This window comes from Ichthyophthirius multifiliis, assembly GCF_000220395.1.
Source record: "Ichthyophthirius multifiliis unplaced genomic scaffold scaff_1120509251169, whole genome shotgun sequence".
Classification (NCBI taxonomy): Eukaryota; Ciliophora; class Oligohymenophorea; order Hymenostomatida; genus Ichthyophthirius; species Ichthyophthirius multifiliis.
The window spans coordinates 803-23,245 of NW_004086138.1; the positions used below are offsets into that span (position 1 = coordinate 803).

The 22,443-nt window shown below is 15.8% G+C and overlaps 3 protein-coding genes across 3 annotated transcripts, besides 40 other annotated features; 2 read left to right on the forward strand and 1 right to left on the reverse strand. All coding sequences in view use genetic code 6, as the record gives it.

Moving 5' to 3' along the window:
* Nucleotides 1-22: 22 nt before the first annotated feature.
* Nucleotides 23-84: a microsatellite.
* Nucleotides 35-96: a microsatellite.
* Nucleotides 39-111: a microsatellite.
* Nucleotides 58-195: a microsatellite.
* Nucleotides 75-171: a microsatellite.
* Nucleotides 196-728: 533 nt separating the features above from the next.
* Nucleotides 729-772: a microsatellite.
* Nucleotides 735-782: a microsatellite.
* Nucleotides 783-1,313: 531 nt separating this feature from the next.
* Nucleotides 1,314-1,344: a microsatellite.
* Nucleotides 1,338-1,385: a microsatellite.
* Nucleotides 1,339-1,407: a microsatellite.
* Nucleotides 1,342-1,385: a microsatellite.
* Nucleotides 1,408-1,469: 62 nt separating the features above from the next.
* Nucleotides 1,470-1,503: a microsatellite.
* Nucleotides 1,504-1,520: 17 nt separating this feature from the next.
* Nucleotides 1,521-1,572: a microsatellite.
* Nucleotides 1,525-1,566: a microsatellite.
* Nucleotides 1,573-1,595: 23 nt separating the features above from the next.
* Nucleotides 1,596-1,685: a microsatellite.
* A 33-nt stretch (nt 1,686-1,718) lies between these two features.
* Nucleotides 1,719-1,756: a microsatellite.
* Nucleotides 1,757-3,128: 1,372 nt separating this feature from the next.
* Nucleotides 3,129-3,168: a microsatellite.
* Nucleotides 3,169-3,457: 289 nt separating this feature from the next.
* Nucleotides 3,458-3,501: a microsatellite.
* Nucleotides 3,502-4,178: 677 nt separating this feature from the next.
* Nucleotides 4,179-4,232: a microsatellite.
* A 690-nt stretch (nt 4,233-4,922) lies between these two features.
* On the forward strand, nt 4,923-6,046 carry IMG5_152740 (hypothetical protein; the record flags this gene model as incomplete). Its single annotated transcript, XM_004030778.1, has 2 exons — nt 4,923-5,457; nt 5,516-6,046. Coding segments are annotated over 2 exons (1,065 nt in total), but the record flags the coding sequence as incomplete, so codon positions are not given.
* Nucleotides 6,047-8,963: 2,917 nt separating this feature from the next.
* Nucleotides 8,964-9,035: a microsatellite.
* A 1,300-nt stretch (nt 9,036-10,335) lies between these two features.
* Nucleotides 10,336-10,382: a microsatellite.
* Nucleotides 10,383-11,026: 644 nt separating this feature from the next.
* Nucleotides 11,027-11,068: a microsatellite.
* A 655-nt stretch (nt 11,069-11,723) lies between these two features.
* Nucleotides 11,724-11,763: a microsatellite.
* A 454-nt stretch (nt 11,764-12,217) lies between these two features.
* Nucleotides 12,218-12,264: a microsatellite.
* Nucleotides 12,239-12,275: a microsatellite.
* An 11-nt stretch (nt 12,276-12,286) lies between these two features.
* Nucleotides 12,287-12,347: a microsatellite.
* A 29-nt stretch (nt 12,348-12,376) lies between these two features.
* Nucleotides 12,377-12,417: a microsatellite.
* Nucleotides 12,418-14,021: 1,604 nt separating this feature from the next.
* Nucleotides 14,022-14,058: a microsatellite.
* A 948-nt stretch (nt 14,059-15,006) lies between these two features.
* Nucleotides 15,007-15,086: a microsatellite.
* Nucleotides 15,028-15,099: a microsatellite.
* Nucleotides 15,043-15,113: a microsatellite.
* Nucleotides 15,114-15,347: 234 nt separating this feature from the next.
* IMG5_152750 (hypothetical protein) lies at nt 15,348-17,629 on the forward strand (the record flags this gene model as incomplete). Its single annotated transcript, XM_004030779.1, has 9 exons — nt 15,348-15,616; nt 15,677-15,838; nt 15,893-16,069; nt 16,125-16,437; nt 16,487-16,701; nt 16,745-16,940; nt 16,996-17,272; nt 17,326-17,441; nt 17,504-17,629. 9 exons carry the CDS (start codon nt 15,348-15,350, stop codon nt 17,627-17,629), a joined length of 1,851 nt encoding a protein of 616 aa, XP_004030827.1.
* A 91-nt stretch (nt 17,630-17,720) lies between these two features.
* Nucleotides 17,721-17,755: a microsatellite.
* A 305-nt stretch (nt 17,756-18,060) lies between these two features.
* Nucleotides 18,061-18,127: a microsatellite.
* A 1,873-nt stretch (nt 18,128-20,000) lies between these two features.
* Nucleotides 20,001-20,076: a microsatellite.
* Nucleotides 20,033-20,075: a microsatellite.
* Nucleotides 20,077-20,107: 31 nt separating the features above from the next.
* On the reverse strand, nt 20,108-21,476 carry IMG5_152760 (hypothetical protein; the record flags this gene model as incomplete). Its single annotated transcript, XM_004030780.1, has 6 exons — nt 20,108-20,261; nt 20,310-20,526; nt 20,635-21,003; nt 21,057-21,195; nt 21,240-21,334; nt 21,383-21,476. 6 exons carry the CDS (start codon nt 21,474-21,476, stop codon nt 20,108-20,110), a joined length of 1,068 nt encoding a protein of 355 aa, XP_004030828.1.
* Nucleotides 21,007-21,054: a microsatellite.
* A 194-nt stretch (nt 21,477-21,670) lies between the features above and the next one.
* Nucleotides 21,671-21,748: a microsatellite.
* Nucleotides 21,728-21,787: a microsatellite.
* An 89-nt stretch (nt 21,788-21,876) lies between these two features.
* Nucleotides 21,877-21,937: a microsatellite.
* A 230-nt stretch (nt 21,938-22,167) lies between these two features.
* Nucleotides 22,168-22,208: a microsatellite.
* Nucleotides 22,209-22,443: the final 235 nt, after the last annotated feature.

Consider the following 22,443-nt stretch of genomic DNA (forward strand, 5'->3'; position numbering starts at 1 on the left):
TAAAAATAATTATGAAAAATGAAAAAAAAATAAGATAAAAATATAAAAATATAAAACATATAAATATATATATAAATATATAAATATAAATATATATAATATATATATAAAAGTATATTTATATTTATAAAAATATATTATATATAATTAAATTTTAATATATATATATAATTATCCATATTTATATATATATATTATTCTAAAATTTAAATCAAATATTATTATTATAAATATAAAATTTATCTAAATATACCATAAGTTTTAAATAACAATTTATTAAATTAATTTATACAAAATTTTTTAAATTAATTTTAATATATATAATCATATAAGATATACTAAAAATAATACTTTATTTTGTAAAATAGGGTATTACATTTTACATTTATTAATATTAAGTATATATATTAAGTTTTTATCATAAATTAGTAAATTTTAATTGTTAAATTGCTTTAAATGTTTAGAAACCGGATTTTTAAGATTCAAAGAATAACTATTATTATATAATATACATACATTTTATTTATTTAAGTAATAATAATAATATTTTCATAAAGCTTATTAAATTATAAAATTAATAATTTGCTAAGAATTTAAAAAATAAGAAGACTTATATTATAATTTAATTAAATTATTATTGATTAAAATATTTAAAAAGATGTATTTTATAAATAACTTTATAATATTTTTTAAGATACAAAAGTCTTTTAATTATTGAAAGTATAAAATATATTAAATTTAAAATAAAAAATTTAATTATAATAAATTTAATATTAAAAATTATCTTAAAAATTATATAATATATTATAATAATGTTAATTTAAGTATTTTATAAATTAAATTCTTATAACAAAATAATACATTAATAATTAAATATATCATAAGTAATGAAATAAATATAAAAAAAGAATAATTTATTATAAAACTAAAATTTTATATAAATATTGAAACTCGGAAAAGATTTATAAATATATGAAGCAAATATCATTCATTTTAATAAAATCTTTTATTTTATAAAAAATAAAAATAATAAATTAAAAATGAAGAAGTTAAAACAATATTATTTATTAATAAATTGTATATATGATAATTTAAAAGAATATATAATATAATTAAATATATTAAAATATTCTAAAAGTAATAATTGAAAAAAAAATATAAAGAGTGTAAATAATATAATAGTTCTATTGAAAATATAAAAAATGCTACTATGATTAATATGAAAATATATAAAAAAAAGAAATAAATTTCAAAATTGATTACGTAATTAAAAATATTATTTTAAAAATGATAGCTCATAAAGATATATTATGATAAAATAAAATTAAAATAAAATAAATTTAATTTAATTTAATTTAATATATATTTAATATATTATAATTTAAATATTTTAATATATTATAATTTTTTATATTTTTATTTTTTTTCATATCATATTATAATTTAATTTTTTTTTTATTTTATATTAATTTAAAATAATATTTTTTTATAATAAATATTTTTATAGTATTTTTTTTATTTTAAATATAAAATATATAAAATTAAATTAATATATAAAATATATAATAATTATATTTTATATTTTTATATAATATAATATAAATATTATTATTTTTTACTTTATTTGATATTTTTAAATGCAATATAACTATATTATTATTTACATTATTTAATAAATGTTAAATTCTATTATAATATGATTAAATAAAATTATAATCTAAATATTCATTAATATTTATAAATATTATGATATATTATTATTTGTATTTTTGAAATAAAAATTATCTTTTTAAATTATGTTATTTTTTTTTTATCAATTTAATTATTTAATATTATTAAAATACTTATAATATTTTTAAGCATATATTAAATTTAATCAAATACTTTATATTCAAAAATTTTAATTTTTTTTTAAATAATAAAATAATTTTATAATAATAGTAAGAATAATTTTTAAATAATAAAATATATATATATAGATTTTAATATATATTATTTTTTTTTAGTTCACTAAATATTGTTATTTTTTTTAATATTTTAAAATTAATATTTATATTTTCAAATTTTATTAATTATTTTGGGCGAACTAAAAATTTCATGTTAATTAATAATTTACTATTTAATATTACTATCATTTTAATTTATATTATTACTAAAGATATTTTAATCTACACTAAAAAATTCTGTCTTTAACTCTTAATCAATTTATTTTATTAAAGATATTGTCTTTTTGTATTTTTTTCCTTTTTCACTAATTCTCGATATTTTTTTAATATTTTTTTACAAATTTTTATTTTGTATTTTAATTTCATTGATACCATTCAAAGACTTAATTCTGTTTTTTTTTTTATTTTAAATTTCATTGTTATTTTTATTTTTATTATTATTATCTATATATTATGTTTCACTAATATTTTTTTCCTAAATAAAGTTATTAACGTCATTTGTATTTGTATAAACTTTTTAAAATTCTTCTTTTTTATTTAAAAAATATTAATAATTTGATGATATTTCTATTTTTTGCTAAGGCTTTACCTTTATAATATTAAATTTATTTACTCCAATAAGTTAATTTGATTCTTTGTTTTATTAAATTTCTTCTTTACTTAATTAACTGATAATATATTTTTTATTTTGTTAGCTCAATAATAGCATCTTATTGTTAATACTAAATTACTAATTTAAATTTTATTAATTTATTAAATTATTTCTTAAAATTTCTGTGTTATGATCATTTATTAATATATCTACACTATTACATCTTGATTTATCTATTATTTACTAAAAAATATATTTATTTATTTCTATATTTTGTTTTTTTTATTTACTTCTATTAAATTTAAGTTAAATTTGCTTTATTAAATAATTTAATTACTATTTAAATCTATTTCTTATTATATTTTTTCATTAAATTATATTTAGTTTTATTTTTATTCTAATTAAGGAAAATTTAAAGGCTAAATAGAGTTCGTTTTTTATTTTAGTTTTTTAATACAAAATAAACTAAATTTTTATTATATTTTAATAAAAAAATAACAAAATACTTCTTAAAATAGTTATCAGAATTTTTTTTTAATTAAAGATTTTGATCATTTATATTATTTTATCCTTTCTTATATTAAAGTTAAATATGTATATGTATATGTATATATATATATATATATATATTTTAAAAAAAATAAAAAAAGTTTAAATTTTATGAATTTATATACATTTATCTGTAATTTTTTTTTACAGTAATTTTTCTTTTGTTTATAATATATTAATAAGTAGTCAAGTTATAATATCTTAACCAAGTATGAAAAATAAGCAAATTAAAATCTAAAATTGCACAAATACTCATTATAAATATTATAGTCCAATTAAAAAATTTTATCGTAATTATTTACAGATAACTAAGTTTTTAATCATTAATAATAATTATATTATGTATAAGAAATGCTAAAAGAGTACAAGCATTTATAAAAACAAAAAATATTAATAAAAAAAAATATTTATAATTTGAAATTCCAATACAATTATTTAACCATTTGCAATGATGATCAAAACCATTTACACATCTAAAAAAAATAATCAAATTATTTATTTAGAGAAATAAAAAAATACCTATTACATCTTCTACAATGCTTGGAATCTTCTTAAACTATTGCATTACATTCTGCACAATAAAATTCGAATTTTTATAAATCTATTTCATTACTTTTTTTTTTATTATTCTTTAATATTTATATGTTTTTTACATATTGTTATTTGAACATTTTTAATATGCTATTAATGGATCTGTTGGGTCTGAATAAGTACATATAAATGCAAATAAACACATTATAAAAAAACTAATATAATATGTAATGGATGAAATTATCTTAGATAATAAAATTATTTGATTTAATAAAATAAATATATGCGATTTTTTTTTATTTTTTTTGAATAATTAATACTTATAATTTCGATTTTAAGAAAGGAAAAATACATATAGTATAAAATAATATGCATGAAATGCATATAATGTATGAAAATATTTACAATTCATCAAATCTTTTAGAAAATCCGTTTATTTTTTTTATTATAGTGTTTTATATTTATAAATTCATTTCTATTTTGTTATATTTGAAAGTATATATATATATTATAATTATAACTAATATTTTATATATATTTTGATAAATAATAAAAATTAATAATTAATTATATTTAAATTTATTTATTTTTATTTATATTTAATTATTATTATTAAGATGAAAAATTATAAAAAAAATTATAATTTTTTTAAATTATAATATAATCATATTATTTACTTATTGTGTAAATAATTATTATTAAAAAAAAAAAAAAAAATTACTAAAATAAATTTAAATAGTTTATAACTTTTTTATTTTAAAAAAAAATTCTAATTAATTTTTATATATAAATAATACAATATTGAATATTAAATTCTTTATTTTAAATTTTGTTAATTTAAATTTCAATAATCTATATATAAAGTATAAAAATAATGAAATTATGCAAAAATACAAAAAGAATTTATTAAATATTTTAAAATTTCAATAATAAATAAAATATAAAGTTATTTAAAATATAAAAAATGATAAAAAAATTATTTAAAAATTCTATAAAATTTGCATTTTCAACTCAAAATAAAGACTATTACAGTTCAAAAAAAAAATTACAAAAAAAATTCCAATTAAAAATAATAAAAAAACAAAATAAATAAAAATAAAGAAACATTAAACGTAACTCGTGATTCATCGCAAGAAGAAATAAAAAAAAGTTATTATAAATTAGTTCAAATACATCATCCAGATAAAAACCCAGAAAACTAATAATAAGCCATATAAAAATTAGAAGAAATAAATGAGTAAAAAATCACAATATTAAAAAAACCAAATAAATAAACAAAATAAAATTTAAAAAAATAGAGCCTATGATATTTTAAAGGATGAAAATAAACGAAAAATGTATGATTTAACCGGTGACGCTCTAAGTTAAGGCCCATAAGGAGATTTTCAACGTTAAAAATAATATTAAAATACAAATTAAGCTGATGATATTTTCGGTGATTTCGAAAAAGTATTTAATATGTAAGGATTTGGCCGTGTATAGAAAGGGTAAGACATCATAGTAAACATTGATGCTTCTTTCTTAGAAGCCATAAATGGATTCGAAAAAAAGGTTTCTTATACTAGAAAAGGGGCATGTAGTGTTTGTAAAGGCAGCAAATGTAAAGATGGCACTTCTCCTATTAGATGTTCGGCTTGTGCAGGGAAAGGAAGTGTAAATCATAGGTAGGGGCCTATGACTATTTAAATGGCATGCTCTAAATGCAATGGAGAAGGTTAGTTTATTAAATTTCCTTGTACTAATTGTAAAGGAAGTGGTTTAAGTGTAAATAAATATGAAGAAAATATTAAAATTCCAAGAGGGGTTTAGAATGGATAATCAATTAAAATTCCAAGAAAAGTATTTTTTATATTATATATGTTGTTTTTGTTTATTATTTATAAATTTTTTATTATAGGGAAACGAAATCGAAGGTAATGGAATTCCAGGAGATCTAATTATAAAAATTTTGGTGAAAGAAGATAAATTTTTTCAAAGAGAAAATAATGATATTATTAGTTAGCATTTTATAACTATTTCTTAAGCGGTTTTGGGAACTAAAATTTAAGTCAAAACTCTCGATGGAACGAAAGATTAAGATATTTAACCAGGAGTTTAACATGGGGATAGAATTTGTATTTAAAATATGGTATTATATATATTTACATAGTTTTTTGTTATACTTTTTTTTTTAAATTAAAAAAAGGGAGTTGAACTTGATAGTGGAAATAGAGGAAATCATTATGTAGTTATAAAAATAATAGTTCCTTAAAATTTGAGTAGAGAAATGAGAAGTTTATATGAATAGTTAGCCTAAGTTGAACCGAAAGTAGATTAGAAAATTTATGAGAAAAAAGAATAAGAAGATAAATAAGAGGGGTATTAAAATTAGGACGAGAATAAAAGTGAAAATATATTCAACAAATTTAAAAAAGTATGGGGAAGTTGAATTATTTTTCTTTTTCTTTTTATTTTAATATATATAAACTTATGTATATTTATTATTAATATCTTTTTTTTCATTAATTAAATAAATGATATTAGAGATTTTTCTTAATAGAATATTTTTTTTCTATTAAAAATTATTTGTATTACCTAAGTACACTATCATAATTATTATGTTTATAATAATTTTAGAAAATCTTCATATTATCAATATTTACAGTTGAAAATGATTCATAAATTTTATTTTATAAATTATCGCTTTAAAATTTATAATGAATATTTTATTTCTTAAAACTTTTTATTTGATAAGGAGATAAATTATCTCTAAATTCTTAAATAGTATTTTATTTATCTATATAGCTTTAGTTTATTAGTGAGTTTTTTTTTGTTATTTAAGAGCCTTATTTTTATATTTATTCATGGTTTATTATCATATTTATTTACTATAATTATACTATAGGGGATTTTGGTAATTAATCATCATCTAATGAATTCATATGTATGAAAGATTTTTAATATTCCTTAGTATAAATATTAAAAAGATAATCATTTTCTTACTAAAAGGCTTAACATTCAAATTAAAATTAATTAAAATCACCCCTTACATTAAACTTATATTTAAACTTTCTTCTAAATTTATTTCTTTTTTAGATTTATGAAAAAGAATACTATATTTATTTATAAAAATAAAAATAAAATATATGTTTTATTACTTTCAATATAACGGTTTTTTATCTGTTATAATGCAATTTATTACAAAAAGTATAAAAATGTGAAGTACTTTAACATAAATAACACTCTAAATATAATTAATTAGAAACTTAATTATTAATAATATTATCTTTAATCATTTAATAAATTTAATAATCAAGCGGATATTATTTAATTAATTCCAAAAAATCATTTTTTTCTAAAACAAGTAACTTAGTAGCTCCTAAGCATTTTGCTTTTAAAAGGGACTTTTCTTAAGTTATGAATTCATAAATTCCAAAAGATTTTTATTTTTCCAAAGTTTATAAAACTTTCACATTATTAGAAATTAATTAAATTTATCCTTTTTCTATAAAATATAATTTCGAATCTTCTTAATTTCTATTTTATAAATATGCGCATTCCCCATTTATAAGGCATTAAGGTTTTAAAAACAAAGCCAATTTTTAAATAAAACCTGACGAGAAATTCTTATATAAAAAACTACAATTCTTAATAAACTACATATTGGACTCTAATAATAGTTTCTCTTATATTTAAGGCGTTAATTTTTATAAAATTTCCTGTTCTTCCTATATAGAAATCTCATTTTCAAAATCGAACTTATACTCGAGATATTTTCTTATTTCCAACTATAATTCCTTACTGATATTTTTAGCATCAAAATACCTACTAAAAATCCTCATTTATTATGAAAACTATTTCATGTTTACATTTAATTCTTAAATAATATTAATTACTGCATTAAAAGAATAAGCGAAAGTTCCGCAAGAAATAAATAAAAAAATAGTATATATACCCACTTCATATTTATTTTTAGGTTAAATATCACCTAAGCCAACTGTAGTCATAGTCACTACAGCCCAATAAAAGGCATATAAATATTAGGAAAACCAGCCTGAATATTAAAGCATGCTATCATATTCAGTAATCCATGTTTTTTCTTGTTTTATTGATGTTCCCAAGCCTAGGAAAGTACAAGCAAAGCCATGTGCGATTAAAAGTACATTTAAAATAATGTTTACAAATTTTAAAAATATGTTGTGGTAATAGAGCTTTTTTAGGGTGAAGATTTCAAAGTATTTCTTGAAGAATTTTTATACCCAAAATATTTTTAGAATTACTAGCTGGTTTAAGATCTTTACTAGCCCTTTGACTTGTAAAATGCTTAAAATTATAGGAATCGTAGATAGAATATCCATCCAGAATTCTATTTGAATGTATTTTTGGAATATTTTAGGTCTTTCCATTATACATTAGCCTTAATAATAGTAACCGAGGTTAAAGTTGATCAAAATAGAGCATATGTAGACTATTATGGATACATATTGGCAATACATCCATTTCTAACCATAGTATTCGATAAAATTATGGGTTATTACTGATTCTATAGGAATATAGGTTATCGAACAGATTATTGCAGTGAAATTTATGATGTCCCAGATGTACAAGATGGATGAATTCGGGTTTATTATGGGTATTTTTTAAATTGTTTTTATCAAACAAGAAATTAGGAAAGTTTTTGAAAATTAGCTTTTTTTTTAGGAGAAATACTAATTTTTTTTTTAATTTTCCGAATAATTAGAGAAATCATTGATTAATGAGATTTGCGTTTAATTTAAATAATTAAAAGAAATGCAATTTTTTTTCAAGACTAAAATAAAGGCGAAAATCCTATATAAAATTCGCCATTTTTTCTCTTAAAATGTAAATGATTATTTTTTTTACAATTATTAAAAATTATAGGTTGACTATTAAAATATATCGTTTTTTTATTCAGTTTCAAATTCACTATTTTAATAAAATTAAGATCGTCTTTTTTATGATGGTTTTTTTACATATATATTCTTATAAGAGCATTAAGGTGTTGAGTTTTTGAAAGCTACGGAACCGTTCTTTATACTATTATTATTTGTATAAGGGGCGAAACTAAATTACCTTTCGATTTCACCTTCGTCTTCGTTATATTAAATTTGTAAGTTTTCATTTGGTGTTTTATTTGCTATTGGCTATTTGAAGTCTGGGGGAGTTATTTTAGGAGGAAGGTAGCTTTTTTGGGATTGGGAATATAATTTTAAAGTACTTAAGTCCATATTTTTATATTTAATATTTTTATTTAAGAGTTTTTTTTTTTTTTTAAAAAAAAATAAATTTAAAATTATAAGTTTTTTTAATTAAAAATTAATATTTATAAATTTTTTTTTTAATTAATTTTTCTTTCTATTTATTATTTAATATTATATTGTTATTTTTTTTGCTTTTATTTTTAATAGTATTTTGTTTCTCAAATAAAAAAAAAATTAAAAATAAAAATATGAATAAGATGCTTACAAAAGAATAAGAAAATATATTAAATTAATTTATCGAAAAAATAAAACTCATAATATCATAAACTCCCCAATACTAATCATTAGACTATCAAAAAATATGCGATCGCGAACATTTATTAAGGTTATTAAAAGCTCGAGAATATGATCTAAAAAATTCCGAAATAATGTGGGAGAAATGGTTAAAGTGGCGTCAAGAATATAATATAGACTCAATAAATGTAGATGATATTGAAAGCGAATTAATAAGCGGAAAAGCTTATTGGCATAAATATGATAAAGAGGGAAATCCATGTTGTGTAGTAACAATAAGGAATCATATTCCGTCAGAGACCAATTTTTTAAAGACAATGAAATTTTTTGTTTATATAATGGAAATAGGGATTTAAATGGCGGAAAAAAGTGGGACTTAGAAAATGTCAGTTTTATGGGATAGGGAAGGGATTAGTAGGAAAAATTTAGATATGAATTTTATTAAATTAATGAAGGAATTAATAGGTATGTTTTAAGATAATTATGCAGAAAGATTGGCTTATGTTTATGTTTTGTACCCTAGTTTTTTAATGAAATAAGCTTATAATATATTTAAACCTTTTTTGGCAGAAAAAGTGAAAAAAAAATAATTATTATTCATAAATTGGATGAATTGAGAAATTATTTTAATGAAGACTCTATACTTAGAGCTCATAGAGGATAAAGTGATTTCGTTTATAGTTATCCTAATTAAATAATAGATGATCCACTTAGAATTTAGGAGTAAAAGGAGGAGGAAAAAAGTGCGGATAGTGATTTTTTTACTATTGAAAGCAATTCGGTAACTTTTTATAATAAAAAATAGGAAATTAATAATAATAATAATTTGTTAGATAGCTAAAATATTTATAAAAAAAATTTAGTTGATAATTAGAATATTTTTGAAAACAAATAATAGTTTTGCTGTAGTGTTAAATGTTCCATTTTTTGAGGTTTTTTATACATATTCTTTAGAATTTTTTTTTTTGTTTTGTTTAATTTTTTTTTTTTTAATATGATTTTTTAAATAGAAATATTATTTTTATTTGTATATAATTATATTTATTTATTTTTGTTTTTTGTTTTAAATTGTATTTTTAATTATTTGCTTTATTAATTATCGGTTTTAATTTATTACTTAACTTGTTTTTTATTTTAATAATATATAATTTACAAAATAATATTTACTGCATAATATATTTTATAAAAGATTTAATAAATAAATTAATAATTTTATTAATTCTTATAGTTTTTTTTTATTTTATGTTTTTGTTTTTTTTTACTTTTTTTACTATATAACTTATAATTTTTAATTAAAAAATTATTTGGTATTTTTATAATTATTAATTTAAATTATATTTTTTATATTATATTATTCTTTATAATTTTATATTTTACATTTAATTAACATATTTTATTATTTTTTTAAAATAAATAAAATTAATTTCAATATATCTAAATAATTTTAAAAATATTATTTATATTAATATATTAGTGTATTACTTTTTTCTTAAGACATTTATATAATTTTAGTTTTTTTTATAAAAAAATTTAAATTATTTATTTAAATTATACATTAAAAAATTTAAATATAATAAATTATTATTATTATTAATATATAAAAGATAAAATAAATTTAGTCATATATTTTTATAATAACTTATTAAATATATATAAAATATATATAGTTTTTTTTAATAAAAATATTTTAAATTCAAAATTTTATAATTAAATCATGATTTTTTTTCTTTTTCCTTAAATGTCCAAAAATGTGCATTAAATAGTAATAAAATTTTAATGTTTTTATTTTACTTGCATATCTTTTCAAAAATATAATTTATAATATAGATTATAATTATTAATTTAAAATATAGTAAATTATAATAATTTATTGATAGTTCTAATGTGAGATTATTATATATTTAAAAATATAAAAATATATTTAATTTAATATTATAATATAAATATATATAATAATTAAAATTTATGTTATTAATAAAAATAAATTATTTATAGAATACAAAAATAATACATTTATATAATAAAAACAAATTTATATATAATAAGGGGAAAAAATATCATAATTTTTATATAAGAATTAATTAAAAAAACACTAATAAAGATGTAATAAATGTAATAATAAAGTTTTTTAAACAATTATTAATATTAAATCACAAATTAATAACCTATCTAACCTGTTTTTTTTTGCATAGTAGATCAAAACTCTAATCAATACACACATAATAGTCAATTATAAAATTATTAAATAAATTAGCCATGCTATATGTAAACTAATTCATTTCGAATTCCTTCCATTTACTTATAATAATAATAAAAACATTAATTAATATAATAATATTATCCAATCCAATAATATTAAATATAATAATAATAACATGTATCCTTAAGTTAATAATAACAATAACATTTTGAAAATAATTCAAATTAACAAAGTTTCTAGATGTAATAATCAAATAAATAAATTAATTCAATGAAAAATTAATAATTTATTTAAAACATCAAACTTGAAGATATATAGCCAATTTAAAGATTAGAATACTAAAATTAGTTTACTATTAATGTCTAATAAAATTAGTAATTGTAAAATTCGATTATGTAATTTCAAAGCAGTTAATAATAATAAATTTAATAAAATAAATAGTAATAATAAATATCTTTTAAAAATAAGGAGAAAAAATCTTAAAATAATAAAAAAAATATGCAGTAATCCAACTCTTCTGTAGGAAATATTATTAAAAATATACTTAATTCTTTCAAAAAATACTTAGTTTACGTAAAACCTTAAAGAACTAAGATTTCATTATAAAGAATGTTTTAGAGAAACACTATTAGTAATTAATTTTTCATAAAAATTTATAATAATTCTAAATATAATAAGATTTTGTTAGATTTTATTGAATAATTCAAAAATAAATAATTATATTAAACAGAAATCAAAAATATTCAAGAACATATTGAGCTTTTAAGTAAAATTCAAATAGGGGATTTAAATGATATTCATATAAAATAATATAAGTATACAAAATGATAAATTAAAATAGAATGATATGTGTAGGAAAATTATATTATGTGTATATTAATTATTTTTATGACTTATTTTTTATAAATAAATATATTTATATATAAAATATAATATGTTTATATATAAAATGTTTAAATATATTTTTATATTATTATTTAATAGTATATATATTTTTTAAAAAATTTATTTATTATTATTTATTTTTTTTAAAATGCCAAAAAATATATTTTTTATGCCAATTTAATTATATACTAAATTATATATATATAATATATATATATATTTTTATTTTATTTTTACTTTTTTTTACAAAAAGACACTTTTATTAATCAAAAATTCTTATTTAAATTTATATAAGGAAATAATAATATATAATATCATTTTATAAAAAAAATATTTCTATATCACTATTTGATATATCTTTTTTTTTATACCTATATTAAAATATTTAAAATAAAAAATTAAATAATTTAATTTTTGCTTAAAAGTGCGATATAATAAGCTATTTTATTTATTTATTTATACTTTTTTACGAATTAAACTCATAAATTGTATAGTTTATATTTTTATAGTAATTTTTATTGAATATATTTTGATTATATTATTATTTTTATTAATCTTACTTAATTATTAAGTTGTTTCAAAAGAAATTTTGCCATAAAATTTTAAATAATATTATGTGAAAAATATGTTAACTTAAATATACTGATGAATAAGTTATTGTTATAATTTTTTTACTTATATTATATTTATTTTCAAGTTTTCATTTATTTATATTTTTATAATTTTTTATAGATAAATTAAATGAAATCATATTAAAAAATAATCAAAAAAGGTAAAAAATTTAAATTATAATAATACATATATAAATAATTTAATTTTTAATTAAATATAGAAAATATAATATTTTTTCTTAATACTCTAATTTAAAAATTAAAAAAAAAAAAAATTGAATTTAAATAATAAATAATGTTATACTAATTCTATTGATATAATATTTTTTTTATGTACATTTTAAAATTTGGTGTTTTATTATTTAAAATATAATTTTTTATATATAAAAAGTAAATTAACTAGCTTTTAATGATCTTGAAAAATTCAAAAATTAATAAAAACAAATAAGATATGTATTCTTTTGAATTTATATTTTATTTTATATTATTTATTTTTTTAACATGTAAAAAAAGAAAAATCAATTACTTTAATCTTCAATTATTTCATAAAAAGATAACCTTTTTTATAATTATTTAACTTATTCAGAAAGTATTTTTTTTTCTTTTTTCCAATTAATTTCTTTTTATTAATAAGAATTTAATACTCTTTTTGTTTTTAACAAAACTATTTATAAGTCCTGAAATGAGTTTTATTCTTTATTATTTTAGTTTTATTGTTATTTTATTTATTTAACTTATTATTATTAAAAGTCAAAGTTTTTTGAAGTCTCTTTGCAACTCTTTATTTGACTCTGCGAGTAATTATTTTATTTATTTTAAATAAATGCTATTTTTGAATCTTTTGCTGTAAATAAATTAAAGTCAAAATATTTCACTTTTGCGTTTTTCGCACTTTCGGGATGCTGTTTGGAAGTGTTTTATATATTTTTTAATTCGTTGCTTTTATGGGGTGATAACATTTTTATAATTTAATTTAAATTCTTCTATTTGTTGCTATTATTTTCACATTTAGGTGTCATTTTATGGCAATTTTTTATTTCTTAATAATGCGATTAAGATTGCATTATTTAATTTTCTGATACTTTTTCTTATAATTTATCATAATTTTAAAGGAGTAAATTAAACTCTTTTAATTTATTTATATTTTGTTTGGGCAAATAAGTTTGTTAAGTAAAGCGAGGACTTATTTAATTTTATATTTTTTATGTCAATTAAATATTTTCTTTTTATAAATTATTGTTGCTTTTTAATGAATTTGAACGCATTTATTCGTCGAATTTCAAAGATTTTGAATATGAATGTTTTAGTTTCTTTGGTTTAATTTAAGGATCTTGTAAAAACGAAAGTTGTTTTATTAATTTTTCTGAAAATTTACCTGAATTTGTAAAATTATAAGTATTCATTTTATTTATATAAAAAATATAAATAAATTTATATATATTAATATTTATTTCAAATTAAATATACATATGCTTATGTATTTTAATTATCAACAAATAATTTTTTAATTTTAATAATATTTTTTTTTATATAGGTTTAATTATTATTGTTAAGTATTATAATATCACTTTAAATTTTTTGAGTATATATTTATATATATAATATTTATTTTTTTCGTTAAAAAAGAATTTTAAATCGTAAGTTTATATACAATAAAATAGAATGATTAATCTAAATTTCTATCAAAATTTAGGAATCGAATATCAAGAAAGTTAAATAATTAATATTGATTTACAATAAATAATTAATAAATATAAATATTAAAATTCTTCTTTAATGAATTAAGTATTATTACTTTAATTTTTATTTTAAAATTTATATATTTTGATAAATATAGAATTTTAAATATGATATTAAAACAAGAAATATATAGTTTTAAGATGATTTGTAAAATTATAAAATTGAAAGCTAAAAAAGCGATAAATATGAAAGCTTTGATTATTCAAACAAAGAAAATGACAATAATTTAAATTAGAAAAATTTTAATTAAAATCATTAAGAACTAAGTGTTATAAAAGAAGAATATGAAGAGTCTCAGAATGATATAAGCAAAAGTTTAAATTAACTATAAAATAATATTAAGAATTTAAGTTATTTAGATGGATTTAAAATTGATAATTTTCATAAAAATAAAATAATATATTTGGATTAATAATGAAAAATTATCAAAAATAAAATACTAATTTATTATATCAATTATATATTTTTTTATATTTTAATATATATTTATATTTATATTTATATATATATATGAATATATTATATTTAAATATATATATATATATATATAAACATATAATATTTTTTTTATTTAATTAAAAAAAAAAAAAATTATATAAAAATATAATTTATTAATTTAAAATTATATCAAAATAATTAAAAATAATGTCATTTATTTCTATAATTACAAAAAAAATTAAAAAATAAAATATTTTGATATTTATTATTTAATTTATATGAAAAGCATTTATATATATTTTTTTTATTAAATATAATTATTTTCATTTGTATTTTTAAAAATTTTTATATTTCTTATAAATGAATATTAAGAATTCTATTAAATTTGCTTCAACACATTTAATAGATGAAATAAAAGCAAAAAAATAAAAAAAAAATCTAGTACATAAATAATTTATATAGTTGGTAAAATAAAATTAAGTATTTATTAATTTATATAGATTTCAAAAAAATAAAACAGATCCAGAATAGGGGCCTTATAAAACAATACAAGAAGCAATAAATGAAGCTTAAATAGGTTCAATAATAAAAATATCTCCAGGTTTATATAGTGATAATATATACATAAAGTATTTTTTTAATTTTTATCTAAAAGAAAAACATAAAATAGTATATTTTTAATATAAAAGTAAACCAAATTTAATTATTGAATCTAAAGAAAAAGTAGGAGATATTATCATTATTATTGAAAACAAACCTGCTATAATTGTGGATTTAGCTCCTAATTAATCTTGTAGTATTTCAAATATAAAATTTAATCATAATGCAAGTAATTAAGAAGATATTTAAAAGTAATTTATTTATATAATTTTTTTTATATCTATAATTTTTTTTAAAAAAAATAGTGATAATTATTTTATATCGAAAATTAACAATTACAAAGATATAATGAAAAGTAATTAATATGAATATTAGCCTTAAAATGAAATTCCTTATGTTTTTCCTTTAAATAAACAAATGAATACTATTTTATATTTATAAGGGGGTATTGCTAAAATATAAAATTGCGTTTTTTCATTATCGTATAAAAATGTTTATTTTATTTGATTTTGTATTATTATTTTCTAACAAAAATAGATATATTCAAAATGAATTAATATAACCTATACCTGCAATTGTAGTTTAAGAATAAGGAAATTTGTATCTAAATAATGTAGAAATCAAAGGAAATAAAACTTAAGAAACTATAGGTTTTTATTATTTTTATTTTTATTTAAAAAAAAATATAGGAATTCTAATAAATAAAGGAAATGCTTTTATTAAACAATGCAAGATTCATGAACATTAATTAGGAGGGATATAAATTTTGAGCGAAAAATAAAATTTTATAAATATAAATTAATCTAAAATAAATAAGAATAACAAAGTAGGAATAAATTGTGTTGGAGAAGTATTTTTTAAAAAAAAATATATTTTATATATAAATTAAAAAAATTAAGAGCGGAGATGTATTAATAGAAAGATGCAAAATCTAAAATAATAATGGACCAGGAATAAAAGTTGGATTAGCAAACAAAAGCATAATTTAGTTTAATAAAATAAAATCAAACTTAATAGGAATAGAAGTTATATCTGGTGAACCTTTAATAAACTAAAATGAAATCGAAAGAAATTATACTGATGGAATTTTAACTATTTGTTATAATTCTATTAGGTATTTTTATATAATATATATATTTATATGTATATATTTATAGATGCGATGCTTTGATTAAAAACAATAAATGTATTAAAGATAATAAAGAAAATGGAATACACTGTAAAGGACGAAATAATTATACAAGAATTGAGAATAATAAAGAAATATAATCAAATAAAAAGGCTGGAATTAAAGCAGATGAAGAAGCCTCTATTTCTATTTTTTAAAATAATATATTAGCAAATAAATAATAGGTACATATTAACTAGTTATATTTATTTTCTTTATTTTATTTATTTAATAAGAAAGGGAATCCTACTAGTTGAAAGTAGCTCTTCATATATTATTAATAATGAAATTAGTAATAATAAAAAAGCTAATATTGCTTTAGGGGGATTTAATTCTGTAAATACTTATATCATTAATAATATTATCAAAAAAGGAGAAAGAGAAGGCATTTTTATTGTTGAAGGATCTGATACGTGGATTATGAGAAATTAAATTTATGAAAACTTTGATGGAATTATTTGTTTAAGCTCTTTTTGTGAATTAATTGAGAATTCAATATTTGAAAATAAATATAATGGTAATTTTTACTATTTTTCTTTTTCATTTTATTTATATAATAAAATCTATTAGGTATTATGCTAATAAAAGAAAGTAAATGCTTAATTAAAAAAAATGATATTCATGATAACGGGGGAGTTGGACTTTATTTTAAAGATAGAAGTTATGGAAAAATTTTTAAAAATAAAGTAAATTAATTTTTATTTTTAAAGCATTTTAATACTTTATTTTTTTTTTTAAAAAAAAAAAGATAAATAAAAATACTATTTAGATTGTTATAGAAAAAAAAAATAAGAATCTTTAAAGAATTACTTTAGATAATGTTGTTTCTGGTGATGTTAGAATACCTTAAATGTTTTCTTGTAATTTGTATTGAATATCATGATGATAAATTAAATTCAATATTTTAATTTTTATATTTATATAAAGTTTATTTACAATATATTTAATTTTTTATTTAATTTTTAATATATTAAATATATATATATATATATATATATATTCAATTTAATGTTTAAGTATTTTTATTTTTTATTTTTATTAATTAGAATAATGACAAAAAAGATATAAAAATTAAAAATATAAAAAAAGTTTATAAAATATATATAATAAAAAAAAATTAATTTAATTCTATTTAAGAATATAAATAAAATATAAATTTATATATTAAAAGAAAAAAAATGGAAAACAAACCAATTACTTTTAATATTGAATGCCAATTTGTAAAAATTAATTAAAATAAGATAATTTAGATATAAGCGAATGAAATAGATCTTAAAACAATATAAAAAAAAATATTTAAACTATATAAAATATAATTAAAAAACTTAAAATAATATATATTTATAATACAACATTTAAATAATGATATAATCCTTTTAAATGACTATGATTTATTATTTTGTGTGGAAGGTTAATTAATATGTTAACTTCCTATAAATATAAAACTTCAAAGAAATATGGAATAGAATGAAAAAGTAAATTAATAAAAATTAGATTAATTAAGTAGATATAATCAATATATAAATATTTTATTAAATAAATTTTTAAAAAGTAAATTAAATATTAACCGAATAATAGCCAAATGATGAAAAATATATATAAAATGAAAAAATAGTATGTAGTTTTTGCAAAGAAGACTCCAAAAATGAAAAATGTAAAGAATATTTAGGCGATATTTATGGTCCTTTTAAAGAAAAAAACGAAAGTTATTATACTCATTTAATATGTGCTTTATTTTCTCCTTAAGTATATTTAACTGACGATAATAAAATGTCAAATGTAATAAAAGAAATAAAAAGGTCCAAAAAAATAACTTGCCCTATATGTGGATTATCTGGTGCAGGGTTAGGTTGCAATAATAAAAATTGTAATTAAAATTTTCATATTAAATGTATAATTGAGAATAGGAAAAATATTGCAATTGATTTTTTAAATTATTTAGTATATTGTGAAAAACACAGTTACGAATATAATTATTATGATACCGTTATATGTGAAGTTTGTCAAAAAAGTGAAAACGAAGAAAATATTATTTTATGTGAATTATGCGATAAAGGATTTCATATTTATTGTTTGGATGAAAAATTAGAATAAATTCCAGAAGATGATTGGTTTTGTTAATTGTGTCAAAGAAATTCAAAGAATAAAAATATTTTAAATTTATGAATGCAAACAAATTTATTACTTTTAGAAATTAATTTTTTAGATGACATATATAATAATTAAAATTTTAAATTAACATTTTTTAAATATATATTTAATATATAAAGTATTTTTTTATTTACAAATTTATATGTCATTAAGCAAATAAAAATCTTTTATTTATTAAAAAAATTATTAATTTTTTACAAAAAAATTAATAAAATAAATATTATATATTTATTAAGATATAATAATTAAAAAAAAATACTTTTAAGTTGTAATGTTTTTTTATTAATCATAAAAAAATATAAATAAAATATAATTAGATAGATATTAAAACTATATAACAAAAATAATAAAATTATATAAAATACATTTAAAAAACTTAAAATAATTTATATTTATAGTGCAAAATTTAAATAATTATAAAATTGCTTTAAATGATTATGATTTATTATTTTGAGTGCATGGTTAATAAATATGCTAGCTATCTATATATATAAATTTTTAAATAAATGAAATATTAACATAAAAATATTATAGATTTAATTAAAATAATTAACATAAAATATTTAAAAATATATAATATTCTAAAAAGTAAATTAAATATTAGCCAAATAATAAGCAAATGATAAAAGGTATATATAAAATGAAAAACTTTATGTAGTTTTTACAAAGAAAATTCCAAAAATGAAAAATGTAAAGAATATTTAAGTGATATTTATAGTCCTTTTAAAGAAAAAAATGAAAGTTATTATAATAATTTAATATGGGCTTTATTTTCTCCTTATGTATTTAATTGATGATGATAATATGGCAAATATAATAAAATAAATAAAAAGGCCTAAAAAACTTGCCTAATATAATGATTATATAGAGCATGGTTAGGTTAAAACAATGAAAATTGTAATTTGAAATTTTCATATCAAATATACAATCGAGAATAGAACAAATTATTGAGATTGATTATTTAAATCATAATCATATATAATAATATTATAAAAAATAATATGAAGATTATTTAATTTATTTTTATATGAAAAATATTAAAAAGGAGGATTAATTTATTAATTTTGAAGTAAAAATATAAAGTAAAAAAACACAATAATAAAATATATAATTAAAGAAAAAATTCAAAAAATAAAAAAAAATAAAAAAGAATATAAAATAATAAAAAATTTACTCTAAAAATAAACCCCCCACTTCTTCATCATTTTTATTAAGCTTAATGGAAAGTTGAAAATGACTCATCTTCTGTGACTTCCTTGCTTAACTTCGTACATTATACGAAGTTATACGATACTTCAATATCTGATACATACCTTAAAAGTATTATACCATCGAATTTTTCAAGAATATAAGAACTAAATTAAAATTTAAATATAAATTTTATATAAAAAAATAAAAATAACATTTTATCATATAAAAAGGTTATTCTTTCCTTTTTAATAGGTTAATAAGCATTATTTCTTCTTTCATATAAGTTAATGTATTCTCGGGCAGTAATACTACTTTTGACTTCGCAACGTAAATCTTTATTATCTGTTTTTTATCTGATAGTATGTACATAGGAAAAGGCTCCATTTTGTCCTCTTTTTCTCAATTTTTCGAATTGGTTTTTTTCAGTATCTGTATGTAAAAACACTTCTTCTACTTCGAATTTTTCATTTTATATCACTAGGAATTTCATCTTTTAAATGAAGAAATTTTTATATTTATTTAAAAAAAAAAAAATACATTCTTAAACTAAAAATTTTCTATAATATGATGATGTCACAGGAATTCCTATGTATCTTTCTACTGATTAGACTGTTTTTTCGATTTTCTTATCAAATCCAGGTACATTGTTATCTATTATTACTTGATGAGGATGCCCTCTCCAAGCATTTTATAAAGCTTAATCAACTTTAATTGCTGTAGGTACATCTTCATATCTAGCTGCATTGTTTTCTAAAGTGTAAAAAGCTTCAGCTCCATCTGCTGCAGTTATTAAATGAATTACAGCATCGTATCTTTTATCTCTTAAATATACTGGATTCCAACCGGTTTCATCTAAAATTGTTTACCATCTGTTTTCATCCATATATGCTCTAGCATCCATTACACCTTTTTTTATTTCAATTAATTTATTTATTTTTCATTTAATTTGTTTTTTTTACCTCTGTCCATTAATATTACTGCGGGTTCATCATTCAAAACAGCCAACTCGTAAAAGTAGTCTTCTAAATTCATAACTTCCTTCATTAATAAAGTCTAAAATCTGCAGGCTTTTTCGTTTGTAAGACCTTTCATTATAATCTATTTTTTTTAATTTAAATATATATTATATTTTTTTTGTTTACCATTCCTCCTCCTAACATTGTTATTGTTGGTATTTCAGGTACAGTAAAAACTTTGAATCCCCTTTCTGTGAGTCTTTCTTTGAGAGTGATTAAACCTTTTTTAATTTATTTTTAAGTTTTTTCTTTATAAAGATTTATTTTACTTGTTGTTTTTCCAGCGCATGGACCTCCTGTTACACAAATTCTATAAATTGGCTTTCCAGTTTTATTTTATTTAAATTGGTATTTATCTTCCATTTTATTTGTTTTTAATTGGTTCTTAGATTAAATTTGTTTATTAAATATATTATATATATTAATTTTTATTTATGGGAAATTAATTTTTTATTTTAATATAAAAGATTTAAATTATTTAAAAATAAAAAAAAAAATATATATATATATATCTAATGTATATTTATTAAAATAATATATTAAATTTATATTTTTTCATTTATTTTATTATATATAATATTTATAAATATAAATTTATATTTTTTTATTTATACATATATATTTTAAATAAAATTAATTATATATATGTTTTTATAAATTTAATGTATAAATATAGAACTTTATTTTTTAATATTATTTATATAGATAAAAATAATATTTAATTTTTTTATTTTAAAAGATTTAAACATAAATTAATATTTTAATTTATATTTAAAAATATATATGTATTTCAAATATAAAATGATTTATATTATTTATATATACTAAATAAAAATTTGATATTTTTTTTGTTTAGAAAAATGAATAAAAAATAATTAATTTATATTATAGACTCTTTATATAATTTTTCTATTAAAGTAAAAGTTTCAATTTTTTAATTTTTTACTTTTAAATAAAAACTTCAAATAAAAGAAAAAAATATTAGTTAAAATTTATGAATCAAATTAAATATATTATATTTATATTTATTTTAAAAATTAATACTGAAAATTAAATATTTATATATTTATATATTTTTATTTTTTTATATTTTTAAATATTTTTTAATATATATATAATTTTAAATAAAATAATATATAAATTATATTTTATTTATATTTTTAAATCAAAATTAAAACATATAAAATTAAATATAAAAAAAATAATAATATAAAATTATTAAAGCTAAATCAAATTATTTATAATAATATTTATTATTTTTATTATATATTTAATATAAAAATTATTAAATTATTATTTTTATAATTTATTTATTTTACATATTATATAT